The sequence below is a fragment of the Falco peregrinus genome, chromosome Z, assembly GCF_023634155.1.
Source record: "Falco peregrinus isolate bFalPer1 chromosome Z, bFalPer1.pri, whole genome shotgun sequence".
Lineage (NCBI taxonomy): Eukaryota > Metazoa > Chordata > Aves > Falconiformes > Falconidae > Falco > Falco peregrinus.
Genome location: NC_073739.1, coordinates 48117233 through 48142852, shown reverse-complemented (window position 1 = coordinate 48142852; position 25620 = coordinate 48117233). Strand labels below are relative to the sequence as shown.

Below are 25620 nucleotides of genomic sequence, written 5' to 3'. Positions count from 1 at the left end.
ACGGACTGGTATAAAAACATACATGCAGATAGCTTTCTGAACCCAAGCATTCACTGAGTGTGGGTTACCTAAGTGAACTTGACACCCACAAATCCATGGGCCCTGATGCAATGCATCCCCAAGCGCTGAGGGAGCTGGCAGATGTTACTGCCTAGCTCATCTTTGAAAGGTCATGGAGAGCAGGAGGGGTGCCTGAGAACTGGAGGAAAGCCAGTGTCGCTCCAGTCTTCAAAAAGGGCAAGAAGGAGGACGCAGGACACTGGTGGCCAGTCAGCCTCACCTCCATCCCTGGGAAGGTGATGGAACAGCTCATGCTGGAGGTCATCTTGAAGCACAGAGAGAAAAAGAAGGCTATTCAGGAGTGGTCAGCATGGATTGACCAAGGGGAAATCACGCCTGACCAACCTGATAGCCTTCTGTGCTGGAACGCCTGGCCGGGTGGATGAGGGGAGAGCAGTGGGTGTTGTCTGCCCTGCCCTCAGCAAGGCTCTTGCCCCTGTCTCCCACAGCTGCCCCAGGTGAGCGCAGGCCGGGTGGGCTGGGCGCGTGGGCAGGGAGGTGGGCTGAGACCTGGCTGATGGCAGAGCCCAGAGGGCTGTGACCAGCGGCGCAGCCCAGCTGGGGGCCCGCAGCCAGCGCTGTGCCCCGGGGCTCAGCACCGGGTCCCGTCCTGCTCAGCCCACCCCCCAGCGCCCTGGGTGAAGGGGCAGAGCGTGCCCGCAGCGAGTTTGCTGGTGGTACAGCGCTGGGAGGGCGGCTGATACCCCGGGGGCTGCGCTGCCGTTCGGCGGGGCCCGGGCAGGCTGGGCAGTGGGGCAGGGGGGGCGTCATGAAGCTCAGCAAAGGCAGGGGTAGGGTCCTGCGCCGGGGGGGAGCGACCCCACGCACCAGCACGGGCTGGGGCTGACCTGCTGGCAGGCAGCTCTGCGGGGAAGGGCCTGGGAGGCCTGGAGGACACCGAGCGGCCCGTGGGCCAGCAGTGTGCCCTGGTGGGCAAGAAGGCCGCTGCCAGCGTGGGCTGCATCAGGAGGAGCGTGGCCAGCGGGTGCGGGGGGTGTCCTGCCCCTCTGCTCTGCCCTGCTGAGGCCGCACCTGGAGTGCTGTGCCCAGCGCTGGGCTCCCCAGTTCAGGAGAGACAGGGAGCGACTGGAGAGGGGCCAGCGGGGGGCTGCCAAGGGGGTGAGGGGGCTGGAGCATCTCCCTCATGAGGGAAGGCCGAGAGAGATGGGCCGGTGCAGCCTGGAGAAGGCTGAGAGGGGATCTCATCGTGCATACAGGTATCTTCAGGCCGAGTGCCAAGAGGACGGGGCCAGGCTTTTTTCAGTGGTGCCCAAGACAGAACAAGGGGCAGCGGGCACAAACTGCAGTGCTGGAGGTTCCATCTGAATATGAGGAAGAACTTGTTTACCATGATGTTCAGCCAGCCATCAACCAGCACCCCCAGGCCCTTTCCCACCAGGCCCTTTCCAGCCGCTCTGCCCCAGCCTGTAGCGCTGTGTGGGGCTGCTGTGACCCAAGGGCAGGACCCGGCACTGAGCCCTGTTGAACCTCACAGGAATGGCCTCGGCCCATCGCTCCAGCCTGCCCAGATCCCTCTGCAGAGCTTTCATTTATATTTATATATACATAAAGTGCCTATCACCATATTGGTAAACATTCTCTGGAACCACTCTTTGTGGCAGAGGTAAGAACAGGAATCAGTCTGTTATTACCTCAGCACCCAACCAATTTAAACTAAAAAAAAAAAACGCAAGACTTTTCTGCCCTCAAGCAGATCAACACTCCCCCCCCCAATTTGGTGTCATCTACAAGCTTACCAAGAGTGTGCTTGACCCCTCAGCCAGGTCATCGATAAAGACATTAAACAGGACTGGCCCGAGCACTGAGCCCTGGGGAACACCATCTGTGACTGGCCGCCAGCTGGATGTAATGCCATTCACTACCGCTCTTTGGGCTTGGCCGTCCAGCTAGCTGCCGTCCGTCCAGGTGCAGGGTACACCCATCCAAGCCATGAGCAGCCAGTTTCTCCAGGAGAATGCTGTGGGAGACGGCGTCAAAGGCTTTACTGAAGTCTAGGTAGACAATATCCACAGCCTTTCCCTCATCCAATAGGCAGATCATCTTATTGTAGAAAGACATCAGGTTCGTCAAGCAGGACCTGCCTTCCATAAACCCATGCTGGCTCAGCCTGATGCCTGGCTCCCTATTCTTTAATCTTTGCAGTAGAAGGAAAATCTTTAGGTTTTTTCAGCATCCGCATGCTTCTTCCTGGAGACTTGAACTCTATAACATAACATAGTTATGCTTTGGGAGCTGCAGTTAAAAGGTTCCAATAAGAAGGCGGGCTTGGTGCTGGCATTAATACTGAATTGTGGGGTTTCTTTCCAAGTGCCTTATCCAGCTCTGTTGGAGGAAAATATCTAAGTTTGCAGATCTGTAGGGTCTGTTTCTGCAACAGAGCTGAGGAAAATTTAGGAAACATAGTAAAAATAGACTTTCTGTGGCAGTTGGTTGGAACATGCTGCAATTCCAGTTTGCTGTAGCTCTCTGCTTATGTGAGGCATTGGAAAGTGAAGTTTTATGCAGTGTTTTCTCCCCTTTAAAACTAAGCTGTCATTTCAGTTTCCATATTATGTCAAAGCATTAGAATCCACAGGGTATCAGAAGGGGTATGAAATCTTTATTATTTGTCATTTTAGTAGTTCTTCATGTTGGGTGTCTGAGACTTGTCTGAAATGTGGTAGAGAATTAAAAATAATCCCATATAAGAAACTATGCATTTCAGACAATGGCTATTATCATTATTATTATTGTGATTATCTTCACTACTACTACTATTCGAGAGGTATATCTCTGCAGCAATGATGCTAAGAATTTTTTCTGGTGATACTAGTTACCTCTTTTTTTCCTTCAGTCTGATTCCAAGCATTAAAGTACAACATTCTAGCATTTGCTGCGCATCTAGGTGTTTCAGTAAATTCATCCAGATTTTCAGGTTTGGGTTATATCTGGCAGCCTAGATCCTTGGGATGTATCTCTTGCATGAAGAATTGCTTTTGAGTGGCCTGTAAGTATTAAGTCCTTTGGTATAATTAGCAAGTGCAGTAATTTGACAGCAGTGATACGACCTGTACTGGGGTGTCCCTGTCAATGTGGATGGCTACCAGCAGAGAGAGAGCTGTCTTCATTCACAGAGTTTCTTCTCTATTGCTGTATCCACCCTAAACAAAAAAGCTCTTGCAAAAGTAAAGAGCAGGTAGGTGGATAGTGTATTCATGTCAATAAATCTGTTTTTGTTGGAAGAGTATATAGTGTTGAGGATTGGGGACAAAGATTCACAGTTTCTGTTTGAGTCACTGTAGCGAAAATTCCTAACTGCATTCGGAGGCTTTTGTTTGAAGAATATTGGCATTACAGGTGGAGAAAAGAAATATCCCCAGGTGTAGGTGCCCTTCCTGCCATGCTACAAAAACCTATCAGATTTAGACTGCTAGTCCACTGTGAAGTTGAACAGGGAAAAAGCATTGCTGAAAATCGTGGGAACTTGCTGATAACAGGAAATGTGGAGAAGTTTCAGTACAAAGCTATTTATTGCAAGCTGCCATAGGTATTTCTTGGACCCAGAAAGATGAGGGAGTGCCCTTTTGTCTCCATTGTCCTGTAGTTCCTAGTGAAAACAGGACTGCCTGTGATTTGGGAACTTGTATCCTAGAGTTTTAAGCCTAGTGTGAAACAGTTTCTATAAATCCCCTTAAAACTCAGTTGAAGAACTGAAGCACTAACAGACTTAAACCTATCAAGTTTGCAAGGTCCGGGTACAATGCTGGCTCTCAGTTGTGATGTGGTAACAAACTCTATGCAGTCATATATGTGTACATACATGGCACATACGGAAACATGACCTTTTTTTTGAACGTGTGCCTGTAAAGGCTGCTTCAGATTGACTTCATAAATGAACAATAACTTTATATTAAAATGCATAGCTTGAGAATACAGAACTTAATAATTTGTACTGCTATGTTAGCAGAAATCAAGGTAGTACATCTCTCTTTCTGTATCCCTGTTTGCATATACTCACCCTCTCTCCCATCTACCCTCTTTGCATTGTGCTTTGAAATCTCTTTCATAACAACCTGGTTTTAAAGGCAATATTTTTCACTACGTTGGTAAACATCAGTTTTATTTCTCTCCTGTCAGCATGTGGCAGTGTTATTGGTGTAGCAGTGGAAGAGTTCAGTCAACAGCTCATGGAATAGTTAAGGCTACTTTTCTTCCCAACCTTAGTATCTGGCATGACCTACTCAGAGCCTCTTGAAGAAGTTGCAGTGGTGGCAAGTATGGTGTCAGAGAGTTGCTCGAGTTCTTGCTAAGAGTTCTCAGTTCTTTGACCCTGAGCTTTCGTCTGAAGTGTCATTACTAGTTTATCTAAACATAAGTCCCCTGAAGCACAGGTGCCATTTTGGGTTTTCCAGGGATCGTTTTGCCTCTCAGTCATCAGGCTCTGACAGTCCCTTTCTTCTCTCCTCATTTTCTTGTACTTCATCCAGCATTTGAAGAGTTCGCAGCATCACTTGTGAAACAGGAGATGACCAACATGCCCCGTGGTGTGTATCATTCTGCCTTGAGAGGAGGGGCCATACGCTCAGACCAGGGGAAGACCATGGCAGGTGTTCCAAATTTTTTGCTAAAAATGTATGAGAGGAACAAACAACCAGGCATGACACCAGGCCTTGCAGGTGAGCTGTCACTTTCTTGAAGTAGACAAGTGTACATGCCTTGACTCAAAGATTTCTATGAATCTGAGGGTGAATCAGGTTAAGAGACAGTGACACACCATTTGCATATGCTTACATGTGCTTGTAAATTGTTGGCTTTATTAAATTAACTTTACTTTGCTTTGGATTCTCCACTGACTTGTGGAAGACTCCTGAACCATTAGCATGAGTATTGATGTTGACCGATCTTTTCCCCTTTCCACCCTCTTTAAGCTGGCATGTTGTTGTGTTACGACCTTCCAGTCCATGTGGGCAAAGACGGAAAGCCTATTAATCGATTTCTGGTCAGCAGGGGACGGAATTTCCAGCAAATGTTGGTAGCCCTCCTTCATGAGGTAAGTTGCTGGCTTTTGTTTCCTTTTCAGAAGTATTATGTTTCCTTCCCTGTGTTACTGCCTCATTTGTTTATGCTGATTAGGTGTTAGTGTCAGCTTGCAGTAGTGTGTATGAATGTGTCATAATTAACTAAACTTGCCCTGAGGGACAACTAATTTGAATTGAACATGTAAATACTTTTTTTTAAGTGTTCACTGCTCAAGTACCTGTTGTGAAAATCAAGTACAACAAACAGAGGCTGACTTTTGCCTTGATCTGCCTTGCAGACTACTATACCTACCTTATACCTGTCAATAGGTTAATATATATACCTGTCAGGTGAATAGCAGGTCTGAACGATGATGGCACTCTGTGGGGAAACAACATCTACACCATGGTATTTTATTCTGTCTCTTAAATGTTTCAGCTCCTAGACCTATCAGGCTAACACCACTGAAATCATGGAGTTACCTTTGGTGTGGTTTTTAGAAAAAGGGCATGAAATAAGCCCCCGCTTAATCATTTCAGAAAATGAAGTGGTTGTAACAAAATCTTTCAGAGAGTTTATAATTATGATGCTTTTATGGTTGATAAGAAAATTAATCATTGAAGATTTTGGAGAGCAGTAAAACAAAGTAAGTAATTAAACTGGATCCAGGGAAGTAAGTTTCTTTCCCAATTTTATGCCAATGAGAGTAGATACTAACAGAAGTGAAAGTATATTAATCTCTTTCAAAGTCCATAAAATAACTGTTAATACGATCATTTTATATTGCTGCAGAGGTTAACTACATGAATCTGAGCATTATGATGCTCACAGGACATAAATAAGAATGTATTAATTGTACCAGTCTGATAGGACCAAGAGAGCATAGATGACAATAGAAAAAGAACTTTTTAGAATTTAGATTGAGTCTTAGACTGTGTGTCCAGAAATGAGAACACTGTATGAGTAGCTGGACATTGTAAAGTTATTTTTTTTCCATCCCACAGCAATACTACTTCCTGTTCTACTTTTCAAGGATACAAAAGCATAAATGGTCCCATTGCTCCTTCTTTCTCTGTCCCATATACAGGCAGTTTGGGGCTATTAAAGATTATTTAATTGTATGCTGTTTTGTAGAGAGGAGCCTTTTCTTAAGAGCACAGGGTGGATCCTGTGTTTACAGTGAACCAGAACTGTATAACAGAAGGAAGTGTTTCAACATGCATCATGTACTTGTTGCAGAAGTTGGAAGAGGTAGAATGAATGAAATACGGGTTGCAGGTGGGAGTGTGTCTACATCTTTATTTTGGTTTGTGACTGACAACCAACAGACCTGGAGCCTACCTGCTGCAAAATTCCTTTGTGATGCTAATGAAATCACTGACACCAAACACTTTCTGTTATGAAATAACTATAGCATATCCTGTGATGCACCCCCATGGCTCTCTCCTGGCTTTGCTTTCAGGTCCTCCTCTCTGCATGTTCACAGTGCATTTGTGTTGGTTCACTCCCTTTGGAGCAAATGAACTAGTTCTTTTAATAGCAAACCTGTCTGCAGCATAGTTTGCCTAAGTTTCCAGTCAAGCGATGTGAATTGTGTACTGTGCTTAAGTTGGCTGCTTCGGCCTGGTGTGGTCTTCCAGCTCCGTACCATCTCTCAAACACTTTCACATGCTAGCATACATATACAGGTTTTACCTATCATACAGCATGTTATCAATTTGGTCCTTCTGAACTGTAAAGCCACAAAAAGTAATAATCATATCTTGTGGCCACAGAGACACCACATGGATCCAGTAAAAGTTATGCCAAGTACTACAAGGATGAAAGCCAGTCTTCACCAGTTGAGCTGTGGTCTAGAATTCCTCCCTGGTGCCATACGATAAAAGCAATGTCAATAGAGTTATGAAGTACTTGGCAAGTTCTTCTCTCAAACTAGTAACAATGGAAAACAAAAGCCACCCTCAAACACATATCTCAAGGTATCTAATCATGTAAGCAAACTTAATAGATACTTTTCACCTAAACATCTTTTCTGCTAAATAATGAAAGCAGAAAAGTGAGATAATACCCCTCATCATCACAGGAGTTTGCAAGTAAATGAATGTGTTCTAACTACTTGGATGCTCCATTGTAGAGCACCAGGGGAAGTCCACAGGGACATTGCAAAATATGTCAGAGAGGCAGATTTAGAGTAACGAGTTATGAATGAAGCATGGGCTTGCATAGCATCCAGAAGGAAAAGCTCTGCTTTATATGTAGTTGCTTCATTCAGTGGGACTTGGGTTTTGTGCCAGAGGTTCTGGAGAAAAGCATGTAGTTATATTACAATAAAAGGCATGTATTAAAGTGTTACATAAACTGAATCACAGTGGGATGAAGATCAGTTTAAACTACGATGTTGTAAACACTTGCCTGTAGCCCTATGAAAGCACCAAATACAATCTCTGGTAAAAAAATGAAATTTATTTGTGTGTACTACCAGTGATTTTAACATCCAGCAGCACATCAAAAATTGATTTTTCTTGTGCTAACAAACTACCTTCATAGAAGCACAACCTTAAAATGGTTTGCTTGACAAAGCATGGGTGTTTTACTACATGTGGTGAACTGGATGGAGTTAGTGAATACATACCAATAACTGGAGATAGAAGTATTTTATTGAGTTTCTCAGTATTTTAAAAAGTCAGTTGATTCAAGGTGTAGTAAAACTAAAATCCAGACCTGTTTGAATTATAAGTCTAAACACAAAACATTTTCAGACAATCCTAACTGCACCCTTTTAGTGAAAATTCACAGTAACTATAAAATTGTGATCAAAATGTATCAGTATTTTTGTTCTTAGATTACTCTGCTTTAAAAGATGGAAAAGGGTTTTTTTACCTTTTTTCCCTCCCTCTTTTTCCAACATAGAAAAGTTTGAGTTAATGTTTTCAGGAAAAAGGTATTTGGGCCTTTGGCTAGAAGGGAAGTGAGTCCCTGGGCTCATTCAACTAATTTCATGTTTGTTTAGTCCTTGGTGTTCTTCTGTGGAACAGTAAAAAACAGGGGCCTTAAGCTATACGTCTATCCCATAACAGTAGTGGTCTAAGAAAATTGACTTAGTAGGACCTAGGCTCATCTTTTCCCTGCAGTGGCTGTAGGAATTAACATGTTTTTGCAAAGTCATTGCTTCAGGAGTTCAGCACAGCATATTAAACAGGTTTTTTAGGGGGTTTAAATTACCAGAATGACACTTCTTTGCTATTGCTTTCACTCATTTTTATTTTGGGTGGGGAGTTTTAACTGTTATAGTGACTTTTTAAGTAAAGTAAGAAGCATTTCATTAAAAAGAAGATTAAAATTTGCCTTGGAAGCATTGCAGTTAGCGTAAAGCTCTGAGAAAACTGTGAGGTGGATGGAAACACCAAGAAATTACAATTAGTTGGGAGATAGCAAGCAAATTACAATTAGTTGGGAGATAGCAAGCATCCATTTGTTTTTATCTCTAAAATTCCCCAGCACTTGGCATTTCATTATTTAGGGATTAGCAGTGATCAATATAATTGCCAAGTTTACATCTGTAGAATGTGAATTACAGGTTGCATATCTTTCTGTATCTGACATGCTTAGTTGCCATTATTACATTTCGTTTTTTGAAATCTGGGGCCTGGGGAGGGGCTTGAGGCAACCAGTTTCATTTTTGTAGGATTCTTTATGTGTAAAAAAGCATGATGCCTGAGATTCTGCTGCCAAAAAAGAAGAGCTAAATGAGGTTTGTATGCAGAAGAATGAATTTCTTCTTGTATGTTCAAAAGTCTATAAAGCATACAAGTAACAAATACCTAGGTTTAGCTGCCATTCAAATCTAACAGTAACAACAACACTGAAAAGGTAATTTACTGTTAAACCATAATGGGCCAGACTTACTCTGTCTCCCAGGTGTTACTCTATTTTCTGAGGGACTGGATGCAGCTATAATACCTGTCAGCAGGATCAGATTAAGATGCAGAAGGTTTTTTTGATGTTATTTGAACTGTTATCTCATGGGAGGAAGAACATCTGTTCAATAAATGCTGTATTGCTTTTTACTGGTCACTGCTGACTTGAAAGAGGAGATTATCTTTCCCCCAGAAATGGGGATGTGCTATTTGTTTGATTACTAAACACAGCTTCATAACCTCTCTTTGAGAGGACATGTAAGTTACTGTAGTCACAGTGGTCAGAAGTCACATAGACCATGGGTTTTCTTTGTTTTCACTATGGCTGCCTGGATTGTACTGTACAAGTAGTCCCTAAGGTTTATCATAGTCACCTGGGCTAGGTTAGCTAGTAATTACCTGTGACTGCTTCAGGTTTTGGAGTAATTCTTCCTATGAGTTTATAGGAATAATTTCTTACCAGCTGCACTTACCTCTGTTGTGAAAATGAATGATGGTCACATATGTTCACATCATGTACCATATGTTTTGATGGTTCTGTAAATGTATGTTTTGGGTTAAAGTTACTAGGCTTTCAGATGTCTACCTATCTTTTCTTTCTTTAGTGGAGGTGAAGAGAACAGTTCATGCTGCAGGCAAAAAGCACAGAGGCAGCCAGCTTTTGGCACACAGGTGTGGTAAATGGTGGTTTTGACAGCCCTTTTGGTGCAATGTTTTTAAAAATTAAGGAGGATGATCTTGCCTTTGCGTTTTTCCTGGTATTCAAGTGCTTTGTGTTGGAGCTCGCATAGTTATTTTGCTCTAATAATTAGTCATATTTACAGGCACAGTTGCAAAGTTGGGTGCCAGTGGTGAGTTGTACAGTATTAAATACTGCTCTACAAATAAGAGTCACGTTAGGCGCTCTGTATACTCATAGAAGAAGCATTCCCTACTTCTATTTTAAGTGCGTTCATTAAATGTGCTGTGATGACATGCATCCTTGAGCCATGAAGTGGAAAACGCCTTCTGTAAATCTCTTTCCTGGTTTGATTTTGATGTAATCAAGAGATTCAAGGGCTTATTCAAACCTTGTATGGTACCTTAAGATGATAATCAGGTTTTCTGGAACAGAATTTGCTGTAGTGTATTCTTCTTTGCCTAGGTATTTGAATGGATCTAGTTCAGATTATGGACTACTTTGTACTGGTTTCCACCACTGTATCTCCTCCAGTGATGAAACAGTATTCAGGAAGTAAGTTTGTTGACAGATTTTTGATTTTCTCCTCCTCAGTCTAATGTGCCTTGGAGAAAGACAATTTTTTTTCTCACAAAGGAATGCTGGAGGGGGAGGATTTGGAAGTGTATGCATGCAAGTATGTTAAAGAGAGCCTGTAAGCAAAATTGAGATTGAAAGACATGCTACTTCAATTTTTGATAGATATGGATATGTAATGCTAGCCCTGTTTATGAAATCACTGAGGCTGCAGTTTATATGTCCCATATGTGAGAAGAGCGTTTAAATCTATGCCTAAACATTTCACTGACATATGGGTATTGTCTAAGACATGCTTTCAGAGCCGTACATTGTTAGAGATCAGCTGGATTTAGGGACCATGTGAGTTCACAGGGCTATCAAGGTGGAAACGTGTTGTACTTTTTAAAAGACTGTAATGGATTCCCAGTCTCCCTGGTCTACAGCAGAGTTTAAGATGGGCCATAAATATTAATGATATCATAATTTCTAGCTTCTTTAAACAGTATGATCTCAGATACCCAGGGAAATGACAGAAACATGCTTTATTTCACTGTTCCCTAATTTTATTTTGTGTGCCCTCTGCTGGCTGTTTATCAGTGCAAAATGATCTGTGGCAGCACAAAGGCACCTGTGCTGAAAAAAAGCTCATCAATAATCTTGCCATGGTGTTTGATCTTTATTGGGAGTGCACTGGAGAGGGGAAATGAGCTTCTGATTTCATTGAAAATTACTTTCCAGTCTTGCAGAAGTCTGCAAAACTTGTGTGTTCAGAAGTGCTGAAATACAAGAATAGTATCTCCTGTCATTTGCCAGTACTCTTTGTCTTGGATTTTGGGCAACAAAGTCTATGCTTGTGTGTCATTTCAGGGAGGGATGTCCTTCTTAACCATCAATCAACAGGCTCTGAGTACTAGCTCCTAGCTCATGCTGTTTCTTACTGCCTGAGGTATCAGGGTGCAGCTCTTCCTTGAAAACTACTTGACAGCCTGGTCTGGTTATGCTGCCTCGTAAGAACATTGCAGGACCAGTGTGACAGTGTTTCACAACCAGTCATTGCTAGTTCAGAAGTCCCTTGTGCCTCCTTTCATGTGTTTCCCCCCTGCCCAATATCTTCTTACACATAAATTATGTGCTCAAAAGAATCTGAACTTCACTTACTGTCAGCTTTGTCTATGCTCGCTAGTATTAGTTAACCAGTGCTTAATGTAGTTGTTGTTACCACTGTGTATGCAGTGATAGAGAAATAAAGACTGCTGGTTTCCTGTACTGAAACAGCAGGTATCGGCATTGCTTAGGTGATCATCTTCAGCACTGTATCCAGTCATTTTCAGTCGTAGATGAATTTTACTCAATGTGAAGATACCCTTTTGTCTTTATCTCATTCCACGTATCTGCAAACTGTTAACTGCAATGAAGTGAGTTATTTAATTAAAAGCTGCTCAGCAATTCTGCTGGTCATCAAGCACATCTGCAAATTTTAGAGAATATGTGTAAAGTGCTAGTAATATGTTCCTGATTAGACCATGTTGTCTAGTTGCTTTAAATGCAACAATACACCTAAAACTTTCTCTTTCCTGCATGAACACTTGAAGGGTTTCAAAGGCCTGCTTTTTATTCTGGTGCATAATTGTGGATTATGTGGTGAACATTATAGATTATCATGAGACCAGGCAAATCTAAATGCACAAATCTAAAATAGTCTCACAGTGGAGGCAAAGGGGAAGACTAGAGCTGCTGCAGATGCCTCGGGAACCTAAGGCAAACAATTCTCACTGGAGCCTTGACTGCTCATCAGCTTGTTGGAGGAATTGATGAGCAGAGGTGGGAGGAGGGTGTGAATAAAACTTTGACTGAAAGGGAAAGACTAGTATTATTGACTTATTTAAAGATGAGATCTCTTGTTTTTCTGCAGGGTGTTATTTGTATTGGCTGTGCAGTGGAGCAGGTCATCTCTTTTGGTTGACTTTTAGGTTGTCTTTATTTGTATAGATATATTAGTACTAACTCAAAAACTGTTTTTAAGTTCGCCATTGACAGTGGGCATGAAACTTTAGCACAGTCCTTTGGTTTTTGTTCTAATATCCATGTAAAGAAAGAATATTGACCACTTTATGTAGATCATTAGGGGCATAAAATAGAGGAGGTGGAGAAGGAAGACTTTGGAAGATAAATAACAGACAAGAGGAGTTCAGTTTTTTATCTTGGTTAACCAATCTGTACAGAGGAGGCTAGTGGAGCACGTGATGGAGAAAGAAGGGGTTTGCACACCTTGAAGCATGGAGTATATTACATGTTATTAACAGTGACATGTCTCTGTAATAAAATAAAACAGGAGGAATAAAAAGGAATAATAATAACCTTCTGGGATTAAGCCTGGCAGAATAAGTTACTCTAGGTGGGCTTTGCACAATTTTGATCACAGCTCACAGGGTTTTCCCATAACTCAGGGTGTCTGGCATGTTCTTTTAATTTAGAAATAGGAATTGTATGCCTTAAACAGTGGATACTGAGATATATCCCATCTCACATCAACCTGACATGTTTGTCTTTCCTTTATTAAAAACTGATTACTCTGGAAACTGCTGAGATTAAATAATTTATTTCCAATGGAGTCCAGATGGCTGTGATGACATTTTTTTCATTTTTTTTTTGGTAGAGACAGACAGTAGAAATAATTGGACAGTAGCAAGAAAACCCAATTTTGTATGCCTACCATGGAATATGATGAGATATAACAGTGCACATCCATCATTTTAATTACAGAGCTTGTGTTGTTTATGGGTCTGAAAACACAGCAGTTTAAAAGGAGAGGACACCTGAACTCCTGTCTTAGGGTAATAAAATGTTGCTGCAGTTAAGGCAGTAATGAATAGAGGGAAACAGACTCTTCTAACTATATTTTTTGTGAATTAATATATTTTCATTTATATATTGCGTAACATGCAAGTTGCGGGGAGACAGGTGCATGTATCACACAGGACTCTGACATCTGGGAGAACTTTCTGGGTGGCCTTGAATTTGTGACCCGCTCTGTTTAACTTACCCTTGTAGTTATTTCATTAAGCTACCAAGGGCTAGAAAATGGCTTGTTACTGAGATCACTTGACTTCATTTTTGCTTTTCAACATGTTCTGGAAAAGTCTTTGAGTCAGTTTGCTATGCTGCTTACTGAAGAGAACAACCTTGGGCTCCTGAGGAAAGTCTGTGCACATATGTCACATTGTATAATTGAATGTTTGAGTTATTCTTTTGCTGTGAAGTTGAGGTTGTCATACCTGTATGAGATTTGAGGGCAGGCAGGGAGAGCTGTCACATATTTCTTTAAGCTGTTTGAGGTGGTGCTTTTCTCCTGTTAGTTCTATACTGGTGCTTCCTAGAAAGAAACTTTGTGGTTCCTTTCTTTTTTTAACAATTCGTTTCCTTAAAGTAAGTTTTAACTTTGTACCTGAACACAGGTACATGCTCAGTCATAGGTACTAACTCCTTTTGAATAGTCTCCCCTGTGTTTAGTCATCTGCTTGTATTTATTTTGTCTGTTTAAAGCTTTTAAAGCACCTAAGATTTACAAAAACTATGACAAGCGTAAACTGCACTAACGTCTTTGTTACATACGTATTTTTGTCTACCAGTACTACTAAGTGTTGTGCTTTTTGCTACATGTAATTCCAGCTCTCTCTGGGATCAATTATCTGTTGAACTACCTGAAGCAACCAATTTTGCCTGGCCTGGGTAACGAAGGTGAAAGTAACTTGATGTGGGTAAAGCCAGAAAGAGAAACAAAGTACATTGTCATTTTAGTTTCCTACAGCCGTGTGTAATGTCCTGTGGGCGTGAGCAAATGATCGCCTGCAAATCACAGGTTGGAGAATATATTCTGCCTGTGTTAGACTTAATGTAACCGTGTCTACCCTTTCTGGTGTGTTGCACAGGTTAACATTCAACCTTCTGAATGGCACCGTTCCGTATTGCTGCCACAGTCCTGGTTAGGATTTATGAATCGAGCCTACAGTGCAGTCCTGCAGGTAATTTTGAGGTACATAATTGTGCATGTTAATGCCTCTCCAAGTGGTATGAGTTTTATTTTTACCAGCAAGAGCATTCATGCAAGTAAAATAATTTAAAAATAAAGCTTTAGGTGTTTACTGATAAAAATTTTTGAAAAGGAGATAAAAATGAGTCTTCTGGGATACTTTGTAGAAGGGTAACTTCTGCTTACAGTTCAAGTTCTTGCAGTCATATTCTTGTATCAAGTTGCAGAATGTGTCAATTCTTAATATTTTTAAAATGTGAAATTTTAGCTAGAGCTCTAACCTATTATTTTGGGTAGGAATTTTGTAGTAATAGTATCACAAAGGAAACAGAAGCTGTTGAGGGATGCTTCATTAAACAGAACTTCTCCAACCAGCATGTTATGCTGTCACGCTGTGAAGGACTAGTCTTGATTTTTCCACCCTATCTAATGACTAGAAAATATCCTAAAACCTCTCTTTCATTAGGTTAGCTGACATATCTAGAACAATGTAGTGTCATTTTGTTTTTCAACAGGGAAATGATCTAAAAAACTTTTAACAAATATCTGCGTTCTAGAAGGCTCTCTTTGTGCTACTGGAAGGGCTTATTTGTATTTCCAGACCATGTGAGCTGTTTCCAGTGTGAGCAGTGCAGGTCGCTGAGCAAATTCTAGAAGTTTTGGCTGTTCCTTCTTTTGCTGTGCAACAAAACATGTGCTTCTGTAACATTTGCAAAACATAATTGATCTTGGCCACCAGCAAACCAGCAGATTCTAAGCCGAGCCAGCCCCATCCATTACAAAGCATGCAACAGCTTGTAACTACAGAGGGGGCTATTGTTGCTTGCATTTAGTTACTTTCCTGTTTTGTTTCCTCTCTGCGGCAAGATTTGACCAGAAGCTGGCATTTACCAGACTTGTTTCTGAAAGCCTCTCAAGCATTTTGTGGCATTTTACATGGCAATAAAGCCTATTTTGCTTGTTTCTCAAGTCCCTTATTGGAGACTTAGTATCTAACTCCTTGTGCTTTTGTAGTACATTTCATCTGAGATGGCCAAAACACCCTGCAGTCCAAGTAGTCTGGATAGTACATAATTCAGTTTTTCTGAATAGCTTGTAGAGTACTCATTTCTACGGTTTGGAGGCAGATGTTCATAGAGTCCAGCTCACCAAAACACTTTTGTGAGGGTTTTTTTCCCTTTGGACACCTGGAAGTCCTCTAGTCTTTTATTATGTATACTCACACACTTACACACTTCTTCCAGTTTGTGCATTCAGCATGCTTTTGAGACTGAAATCAACCTCATCATGATGATCCTATGGGATTTAGTAGAGAGCTTAAGCCAATGTTTATGTGTTTGGGGAAATTGTAATAGGTTTTTGCATAGTTTTTATGTAGCCTTCGATTTAGTCCGTTTCTTGAATATGCTCCTTCAGTCTCTGTGGAGAGTCACATTTTGAGTGGCATCTGAATTTACAGGATCAGCTCTCTTGCATTCTCAGGATTTTGTGCACACACAAACTATGAGAATTCAATACCTGAAACATGCAGCTTATGCGCCTGTGTTTTTCACTTAAAGCATAATAACTACTAAGGAGTAGTAACAGACAACCTAAAGAAGGTGAGATGTACTTGCCTCACAGTTGGAGGCAGAACATTTAACAAAGTTGCTTAATATATTTAGGTAACAATTGTTAGCGGCTAGAATCCATATCATCTTCTTTAAGGTACAGAAATAAGTAGGAGGTCACGGGGAGGTTGGGGTCATAGAATGGAAAAGGATGAGAAATTCTGCTTTAAGTAGTGAATCCAGAAGGTGATGTTTTATTCTTGGAATATATTTTAGTTAGCAGGCTTCTAAATCTCGTTCCCTGCTTGTTGTACTCCCTCCCAAGGAAACTTGACACTTTGCATGCTCTAGGAGAGATGTCTCCTAGTGGCCACTTGAGCCATCTGCAGCTTGTTTTCCTCAGAATTAAAAAATTATCAATTCTTTTACTTTTACTGTATTGTGTATTACAGTGGGATCACATATGAAAAGCAGTCAAGTTCACGTATGAAGTAGCCCTCAAGTGAAAGGCTACATCTGTTACCTAAGTGTTCTCTGAAGAAATCTTACGATGATTGGCCATGTAATATCCACTTCTGACTTACTCTGTAATTCTGCAGGGGAGGCAGGCAGAGCTGGAGATGCAGTTAAAACATGGAAAAGAGGATCCAGAAGAGGTGCAATACAAACAATTTACAGCCTGGCTCTGGTAAGGAAGTCCTGTCTGCTCCTGATCACTTGTAATGACAAGCGAGGGGTCAAAGGAGGGCAAGACTTCAAAGCCTTTAGTTTTGTAAGTAAGGCTGTAGGAGCACTAATTAAAAAATAAAAAACAAACAACAGACCACCACATATACAATGACCAAGGCAGGGGAGAGTGCGAATAAAGAGACTGCTGGGTGATTGTAAGGATTCCCATATATGGGTTCACAGGTGCCTTCCCTTTTACAGTTCCTGAAGCTTTGTGGTGTAAACAACTGGATGGAATGGAAAACTGTATTTGTTTTGTCATGTTGAAGCAGAGGGATTATGCAAAGAGAAAACTTACATGTGGAGACTTAAGTGAGCTGTCTCATTGAAAACAGCTTGATAAAACAAATGTAAGCCATGGTATGACGTATGATGTAGTGAACTGAGACACAGCTCAATTCGTATGGTAAATTGACAGTGCTGAGCCTGAGGTTGTTGTTTAAAACCAGACACCCTAATCCATATCCTCAGCTACTTCTGCTTCAGTCAGCTGAGGAGTGTCTCTCAGTCAGGATTTAGCCATGTATGTGCATGACCAGGGGGACAAGGTGGTAAGTAGGAGGCTTCATGCAGAGAAAGGACCACGTATCCATAGGCAGTATAAATATGTTTCTGTGCTTGTTCATAAGTGCATTGGGAATGAAATATGTACAAGTAAAACCAAAATGGCCTTTGCCCATTTCAGTCACAAAGGTGTTACTAAGTCCCACTCAAGAGGAGTACAAGATTTGTGTCTGTTGTTTTGGTCCAGCTAGTCTAGATTAGTGGGTTTCATAGTAGGATCCAGAAAGATACACTATAGTAGAAGAGATTATTTAGGTAGCAGGTGGCACAATTTTCTGTTGTTGCTCTACCCGATCCCTTTCTTGATAGGGTATAAAGAGAAAACATTTTATCTTTCTCTTTAGGAGAATGCCTATAGCAGTGCTGCTTTTATAGATTTCTCCTGAGCTGATTTCTGTTCTGTATTTCCTAAGTAGTGTTAATGTCAAAAATGAACAGACTTCCCTTAAACAGTAGCGAAATCAAAGCAGTAAGTAACTGGGGAGCACAGTATTAGCTTTCATATCTTTTCCTGTTCCCCCTTAACTGCTTGGTGCTTCAGGGCTCTAACTTCAGTACCCATTAAGCATTCGTGTTGCCCACTGGGTTTAACCTGGTTGTAGAGAACTTCATATAAGCTGTAGTGTTAATGCTTTATTGTTCAAGTACTGTGCAATTTTGCATTGGTATTTGCCAAGTTGGTCTAAGTGTTTCTGGTGGAGCTGGGTTTGAAACTGTGCAAAGATGGTGTGGTTGTGAAGGAAAGTCTGAGTAGGTCTCTTTTAAAGCCTGAGAATAACTCAGTCTTATAACATATGGCCCTATTTTATTAGGCATACATTTTTAGTCTTCTAATCACATGTTGTGGAACTGTGGTTGGAGTGTAGCTTTTTCTGTAGGGTGGCAGTCGTGGCCAGGATGGTGTTGTATGTTGCTGTATAGAGGATCTCTTTTCTTACCCAAACCTAGCAATACAGAAGATTCGCTGCATCTCTGCTTCTGTCTTTATATGAATGCAAAACTAAACAAATGCAAACAAGTACCCTATTATAAATCAACTACAGTAATGTGTAAGAAACTAACCACTCCTATGGTTTTCATTTAAATGGATTCAGGTTACTATACTGCCTAATAGCATAACTGCCCATAGTGGTTTCCAGCACTATAGTAAGTGCTGGATAAATTGTAACAGTTGTCTGTTGTAAAACATTTTTATTTTATTATGCTAAGACATAGCACAGTGATCTGGAAACTTACGTGTAACAGCTCCAAGGACAGATTTACAGCTATTGTATGCACCCACATTTTACAGGAACTGGAATGAAGTCAAATAAGAGCCCTTTATAAAACATTGGTAGTGCACACGAGCATGAAGAAATGTTCAGTGGTACATAAGCACGTTTACAGTTTAATGCTTGTGATTAATTTGCACTAAGTCTTCTAGTAGCTAGATGAGATAAATGTTAACCTAGGATAAATGCGTGTAAGGTATAAGGAGAAATTAACTGAGTTCGTGCTATAATATAATGAACATGATGTAAATTCTTTCCGTTTCTATTGCAGGGTCAGAGATATGTTGACCGATGTTATTAAAGGTGCTTCCAGGTAAGAACTACTGGTGTATTACAGATGAAAATGAGGTCTTTTTTGTGGCAGAAGATGTAAGATGATAAATTCTGCAATTGGTTATCTACCCAGTTTCATGATTTCAGGAAAGGAACTCTTTCCCGCCTTGTGCTTTCAGATTTTTACCACTGACTGTCAGGCTGATGCCTAATTTTTTGAGTAAAGCCTGGGTAGTGCTATATGGGCTGTGTGTTACATGTTTTGGTTTTTAACTCTTTGTCTCAAGTAGCTTCATTTATGTAGAAGCTGAGTGGTCTTTAGTGGAGTATTGGCCCTTCAAAACTGTCGCACTTTCTGTTAAGGTATCTGTCTCTGTGCCCAGATGTCCCAAAAGGCAGGAAATTACATGTTTTCAGGTTGTGAAAGGCTTGTTCATTTGCTATTAGAATTAGCATGGCTTTCAGGCAGCAGTATCGTAACCTTCCTTCATAGGCTGCTGAGGTGGTTGGACTTCCTCCTTTCACTCTCCACTGGCAGCTAGCTTCCTATTTAACGTTGCCCTTGGTTAACCTGAAATTGGCCACTTGCACCAGGTTAAGCAAAAGCATCAAAAATAGTGAATCTTCATAAGAACAAGTACTTAGAGGATGCCATATCATAAAGATGTCATCAGTGAAAGAATTGCAGGGAAATCTCACAGGCCGTTTCAACATTGGTATTCTTGTAAATGTATAAAAGACCAGTTTGAAATATTTTTGCAACTTGAGAGTTCTGGAGATTTTAATTAAGACTTTCCATAAAGGTTTGAACTTTTCCTTTTTTAACTTATCATCATTCAGATATTTAAAACATTCCCAGCTGTTCCATTTCCTTACCTGTTGGTCCATCTTGAAGGAGTCAGTTAAAGAGGGTTGAAATAGGAAGATCTGTTTGATATTTTAGTTACTCAGTAAAAATACCAGTGTTCTAAGATAGTAAAAAGAGATAAATAAAAGAGGAACAAAATAACAAACTTCAAATATATCATATTCGGTGTCCTGGGATTAACATTATGGTTTTAGTTACAGAAGTTCATTAGCAAAACTAGTTGAGGTAGGAGCATTGCCTAATTTGAGAGGGATGGATGAATAACATGCAGCTTCCATGAGCATGTAGATTTAAGTTTCTGTCTGAAGTACATAATGAAATGTAACCTTTTAGATGTTGTTGATCAACAGGAACAAAGGTTCTGTACATAGATTAGGAAGTTATTTAAGGCAAGAGATATGGGGGAGATTTCAAAGAAATTAACTAAGCACCTACTTGTAATTATTTTGAAGTGTCTCTTACCTGAAAGGAGGTAGTTTTATTGTTCCAAACAGGAGAGGTCAATGACTTTCCACTAAGATCTGTGTGCCTTATTTTAAGAAGCAAACCACTATCGTAGTTTAACCCCAGCCAGCAACTAAGTGCCACATAACGAATCTCTCACCACCCCAGACCCTGCCCTCCTCTGGTGGGATGGAGAGGAGAATCAGAAAAATGTAAAACCCATGGGTTAAGAAGAGTTTAGTAATTGAAATAAAGTAAATAATAATAATAACAACAACAAGAAAAAAAATTGTAATGAAGAGGAGAGGGAGAGAGAGAGGAATAAAACCTAAGGGAGAAAAAAAAAACAAGTGATGCGCAATACAGCTGCTCACCACCCACTGACCGATGCCCAGCCGGTCCCTGAGCAGTGATCAGCAGCTCCTGGCCAACTCCCCCTGATTTATATACTCAGCTTGATGTCCCGTGTTGTGTAATATCCCTTGGCTAGTTCAGATCAGCTGTCCTGGTGCTGCTCCCTCAGAGCTTCTTGTACACCTGCTCACTGGCAGAGCATGAGAGACTGAAAAGTCCTTGAATTAGACTAAGTACTACTTAGCAACAACTAAACCATCAGTGTGTTAACAACATTATTCTTCTATTAAATCCAGAACACAGCATTGTACCAGCTACTAAGAAAAAGATGAATTCTATTCCAGCCAAAACCAGGACAACCAGAAATCCAGAAAGTATTTTTGTTAAGAAAATGAGATCTTTGGGTCTGAACAAATGCCTAAATTTGCAGTGTAGGTGTATTTTTACTGCAACAGTTGAGGAAGTTTTTAGAAATGGAACACTGATGCAAAAAGTATAGTACACTGTCAACTGAGAGAGTTCCAACAAGATTATATTGCATATAACTTTATATATGTTTTTCTGGGAATGACTGGGTTATCAACATTTATCTTTTCATGAAACTGAGCACAATTACATTCTTTCCTATTTGTAGGTAGCAGATATTTTTTTCTTGGTTCCTTAAAAGTAAACATTTGCACTGTGGTGGAAGTTACTACTCTTTGAAACCTGTTATTTTCCTTTATGTTACTGTTTTCATAACACAGGGGAGTAACTTTAAACTTTTTTTTTAAGCTGAGATTTCAGTGATGGCAGCTCTGCTAAATCTTCTGAACAGATGCTGTTGCAGTGAAGTGGCACCTGCCTCTCTACCGTTCTCTGTTTGAAGAGCTTTTTTTGTTGTTCTGTGTAGAGATAGTACTAGCTAAGAACAACTGGTGCATTTCTGTGGGTGCTACTTGCTCTGCAGAGTGGCAGGCTTCATTATAGTGGAAGCAAGCTTCTGGTTTTATACAGCTTTGTTTGTGCTAGGCTTTATATAAAAGGCAAACAAGAAAAAAGACTGAAACACTTCTGTCCTCCATTCTTTCTCTAATTCCTGAGATGAAACACGATAGACTTTTGCTGAGCTAGAAGGCAGCTCAATACATTTGCTAGGTACAAAGGCTTTCCCTTGTGGAACACCTATGGCATAATGTTTTTGCATTGAGATACGTGTTTTGTTGTCTGCATCTCTATTATGCTTCTTAACTGTGCCTTTTTCTGTCCAGAGACAGCCCAGTGGTGAAAGGAAACTGTATTTTTGCCTTAACTGGTCTTGCAGTTGCTGTAGCCAAATACGAAAGCAGTCTTTCCTCAGACGCTGAAGGGATGCCTGAGGTGAGTCAATCTGCGAAAAAAGTTCTCTACTTTTAGTGAAATAGAATGAAGCAATATGACCAGGTGTTTGGGGCCTGATAAGTGGATGTGAAGTACTTCATATTTTGAAGTTCAGATTTCACCCTGCTCAGTGAATGCCATCTGGTAGCTGCTGTGTGATCTGTACAAAAGCAGTCAGAGTTTGTAGGTGCCTTCTCACAAAAAACATAATGACTTAATACATTTTTTTATTGGTGTTGACAGATGAGATAGAGGTCTAGCGCACACTGAAACCCAGCCAGACTCTTTCTTACCATTTTTGCTTTCACTGCATAGAACCTGATCAAAAGTAGTGTCTGGAGGGTCAGCATTGGCAAGTAAATATGCTTCTTACTGTACGTAAGCATGGCAAAATAGTCTCATTCCTGATGGATCATAGCTGGAATATCAACTGCTGAGCTTCTGTTCAGCTAGGACACGATTTAAGAAAAAAAATAAGCATCATTATTTGATTTTGGTTTTTACAGACTGAACCTGATTTTATTCCCACAAAACACTGGATTTATATGGTCACAGAGACTCTCTTTAGTATTGTGAATAGCCGCTATCATCCTAAAGGTCAAGTCTTCCCATGTTTCTACCAGGTATGTGTTGTGGTGTTAAAGGCAACCAAATAACGTCTGTATTTCGGAGTTCTTAGTGTGGAATTTCCTGTTTCTGTTTGCCCTGTAGTAGTTATAATAGAGGAGAATCAAAATTTTTCTTGCTTTTGTTCTTTTTATTTCGTTATGTTTTTTGCTTTTATTTGGGTTTGCCTTGAGTTTTTGTCTTTATTACCAAAATAGTAAAAACTACATGTGAGGACACATGAATGAAAGAAATTTTTAAAACAAAAAAAATCCTTCAAAACCTAAGAATATTTGGCACATATGTACAAAACAAAACTTTTTAATATGAACAGACTCTCCTCAAACCACACTATCAAATCCTGGAGTGATTCTGACACCGTTCTTTAGGGCTCTGAAATCTTTTTCAATACTTTCTCAAAATGTGATAGTTATGGAGCCAGTGATTCTTATTTTACAGTACCTCTTGAACCCCTGAGGGTCAGTAGTTGTATAGTATGTGCTTGCAGTGTGATAACCAGCCTGAAATTCTCAAGCCATATCAGGCAGTTCTTAAGTAGGGTCTTGAAATGGACTGAAAGCTCAATATAGACCTTAAGGAATAGGTATTGTTAACTCTTTGACTATCTGTTATCAAAACAAGATCGGAGATTCTTTGTGTCATGGGTGCGGAAGGGAACTTGGGTCCTACAAGGCCAAATACCAGCCTGCTAATGTGTCATAATGTTTTCTAACCAGAACTTTAACTGCATTCATGAGCTGTGTTTGGTCCAGTAATGAGATGTTAGCATCAAAAAGCTGAAAATGGATCCTGAGTCAGCTTTGGCATGTCATCACGGATAGGGGACATACATCACCAAAACAAATGTAGTGTTAAATAAATGCAAGGCTGGTTGGACATAAGGAAATTCAACCACTTGGTTAGCAGTAGCAGTTCTTGTTAGATTGTTCTGTCATTCTTGCCTTTGAAAATAATACTGTTTAAAAAAGGTATTTTTGAGATGGAACAATGTGACAATGCTCCATTTCTAAAATCCACTTACTTCAAAAAAATGTTAAAATCTTATGTGTGTAAAATTCTAGGGCACACAGTTGAAATCACTGTCTTACAGAGTGCCTTGCATCCTGGAGTTTTTTTCTTTTCTTTTTCAGAGTTGCATATGGAAATTGACAAATATACATTAGGCTATCATTTACAGTCAGTCCAAACTTGCTTTATAAGTAGAGGTAGCTGTATGGATTTTACCTTTCAAAACGGAAAGGAATTAAAAACATTTGTAAGAGATCTTGCTTCAAGAAATCATCTCTACTGGTTATCTTGCAAAATCTCATGGTATTTTTTATCCTAGGTGTGATGGTTTTAAGTTAGTGCTTTTTCCAGCTCACTAAATTCTTAGTGTGTTATAATTACAGAAGTACACTAACATCATGGCTGGTTTCTGTTTTTCTGATCGTGCTGCTGCATATTTTAACAGGGAAGGTGAAAACTAAAATAGTCCAATGTATTTATGTGCCTACTAGCTGTTAAAATCTAGTTGCAACCTATCTTATTTTGTTTACAGTTTCATACTTAACAATCTTATTTACGCTTAGAAAATACATTATGAATAGAATTGTTACCAGAGGCAATTCCATGAAATGCTGTTTATTGTCAGATTGGAGTACATCTGTGCTGCTGTTTGCTCTATATGTATTTATTTTAAATTCCTAAAGTGCTGAGTGTTACTACCTGGAAAGGAGATCTATTTTCTTCCCTTCTTTTATGTTTTTCTAGAAATCCTATTCAGGTGAAAATACTGCTAGTATTATAGCTCGTTCCTGTGCCGCCACTGCTTTGTCTCTCCTAGTGCCAGTTTTCATTGTATCATGCAAGGAGAAGGTGGAGGAGGTCCTGAGTATGCTGACTGACAGGTTACCTGGGAAACCAAATGCTGATGAGTCTCAAGCTGTTCAAATCCATGTTGGCCTTGGTTTGGGGATGTTTATCTCATGTTCCTATGAAGAAAAACTCAGGTAAGGATTACTATATGTAATGTAGGTATGCAAATAACTTAATTTTTCAGCATATGGCCTTAAGTTCTGAAGAATTATTTACAAGTCATAGGCAAATGATTTTGAGGGGATCTGCAATGTTTCTTAAAAGGGGTCTTTTGTTATCAGTCTTTACCACACCACCCCCAGTGCTATCCTGGATATTTTGCCATTTTTTCAGGATGGATGATTAATTTTCATAATACCCTAAGGTAAGTGTGCAAAGAGTCAGCTAGAAGAGGCGCACGCTTGTTTTTAAACAGCACTGGCTGCCCTAGGAGGCTTAATTGTAAAGTAATTCACAATATAGTAAAATAATTCACAATAAATTCTCATTGGTTTCTTTCTAAGTGGTGCTCTGGACACTGGATAGTATCCACTTACATCATGTGAGTTACACATACAGGGATGGAGCTATAACGGAAGTAGTGTAATGGACTGTCTTTAAGGCATGCTGTTAACAGCTGTGTTAGCAGCAAAGAGATGTTCTGAAGTTGGTAGAAAATGCCTCTTTTGCAGAAGAGTTGGCCTTGGCTGCAAATTTCTGATGATTCCAGAGAAATTAAGAAGCGGGTTTGGCTTTATACTCCTCCGTCTTGACTACTAGGGATCCTTTCTGCCTATAATATATATCTATATACCCATAATAGGGTATATACTATATATGCCTGTATACCTGTAATAAATGTTGAAGTAGTGCACAGGCACAGGTATCAAACAGATTTGCTCAGTGAAGCTAAATTTTCCAACATGCCTGCTTTTGTTAAAATGCTGTTCAGCATTGCTCTGTTCTAATCCTTGTCCTTTTGTGTCTTGATGCCTTGCTGCATCTGACTCAGCCATGTAACTTGGGGATGGGGTGTCTCACAAGAGAATGATGTTAGGTCAGCCTGGTGTTTTGGAGTATTTGAATGTTTTTTTGCATTTTGGGGTTTTATTTGTTTGGCAAGAAGTGTTGAAATCAATAAATTTATCTAAAAATCTCTTACAGACTGTAGCAGTTTTTACTGTTCCACTGCCCTGCATAACTCCAAAGCTTAATTTTAAACACTCTTCCAAGCAACAACAGCAAAACTTGTAGGGATGTAGCTGTAGCTAATATAAAATCATAGAGTCTGTTTACGTTAAAGATGCCCTGTTCATTAAGAAAACTGTGTATATTTTGTAAGAGGGGAGTCCCTATGACATCTTTGGATTGAGAAGTAAATGTTTCCTTTTTTATCAGTAAGTTAGGTAAATGGATGGAGATAGGGATTTACAGAGCTAATATCTTAAAACGTCGTAATTTTCAGTTTATAAATAGTTATAG

The 25620-nt window shown here is 40.3% G+C and overlaps 1 protein-coding gene across 2 annotated transcripts in view; it reads left to right on the top strand.

The window, feature by feature from the left end:
• FOCAD (focadhesin) overlaps positions 1 to 25620 on the top strand; it is a 121562-nt gene that overhangs the window by 69924 nt on the left and 26018 nt on the right. For both annotated transcript variants that reach the window (XM_055790331.1, XM_055790330.1), the window contains exons 21-28: positions 4548 to 4736; positions 4989 to 5110; positions 14163 to 14255; positions 16413 to 16501; positions 18649 to 18690; positions 21567 to 21675; positions 22182 to 22298; positions 24055 to 24293. In XM_055790331.1, the coding sequence (XP_055646306.1) occupies positions 4548 to 4736; positions 4989 to 5110; positions 14163 to 14255; positions 16413 to 16501; positions 18649 to 18690; positions 21567 to 21675; positions 22182 to 22298; positions 24055 to 24293 (1000 nt within the window). The remainder of the gene's footprint in view (positions 1 to 4547; positions 4737 to 4988; positions 5111 to 14162; positions 14256 to 16412; positions 16502 to 18648; positions 18691 to 21566; positions 21676 to 22181; positions 22299 to 24054; positions 24294 to 25620) is intronic.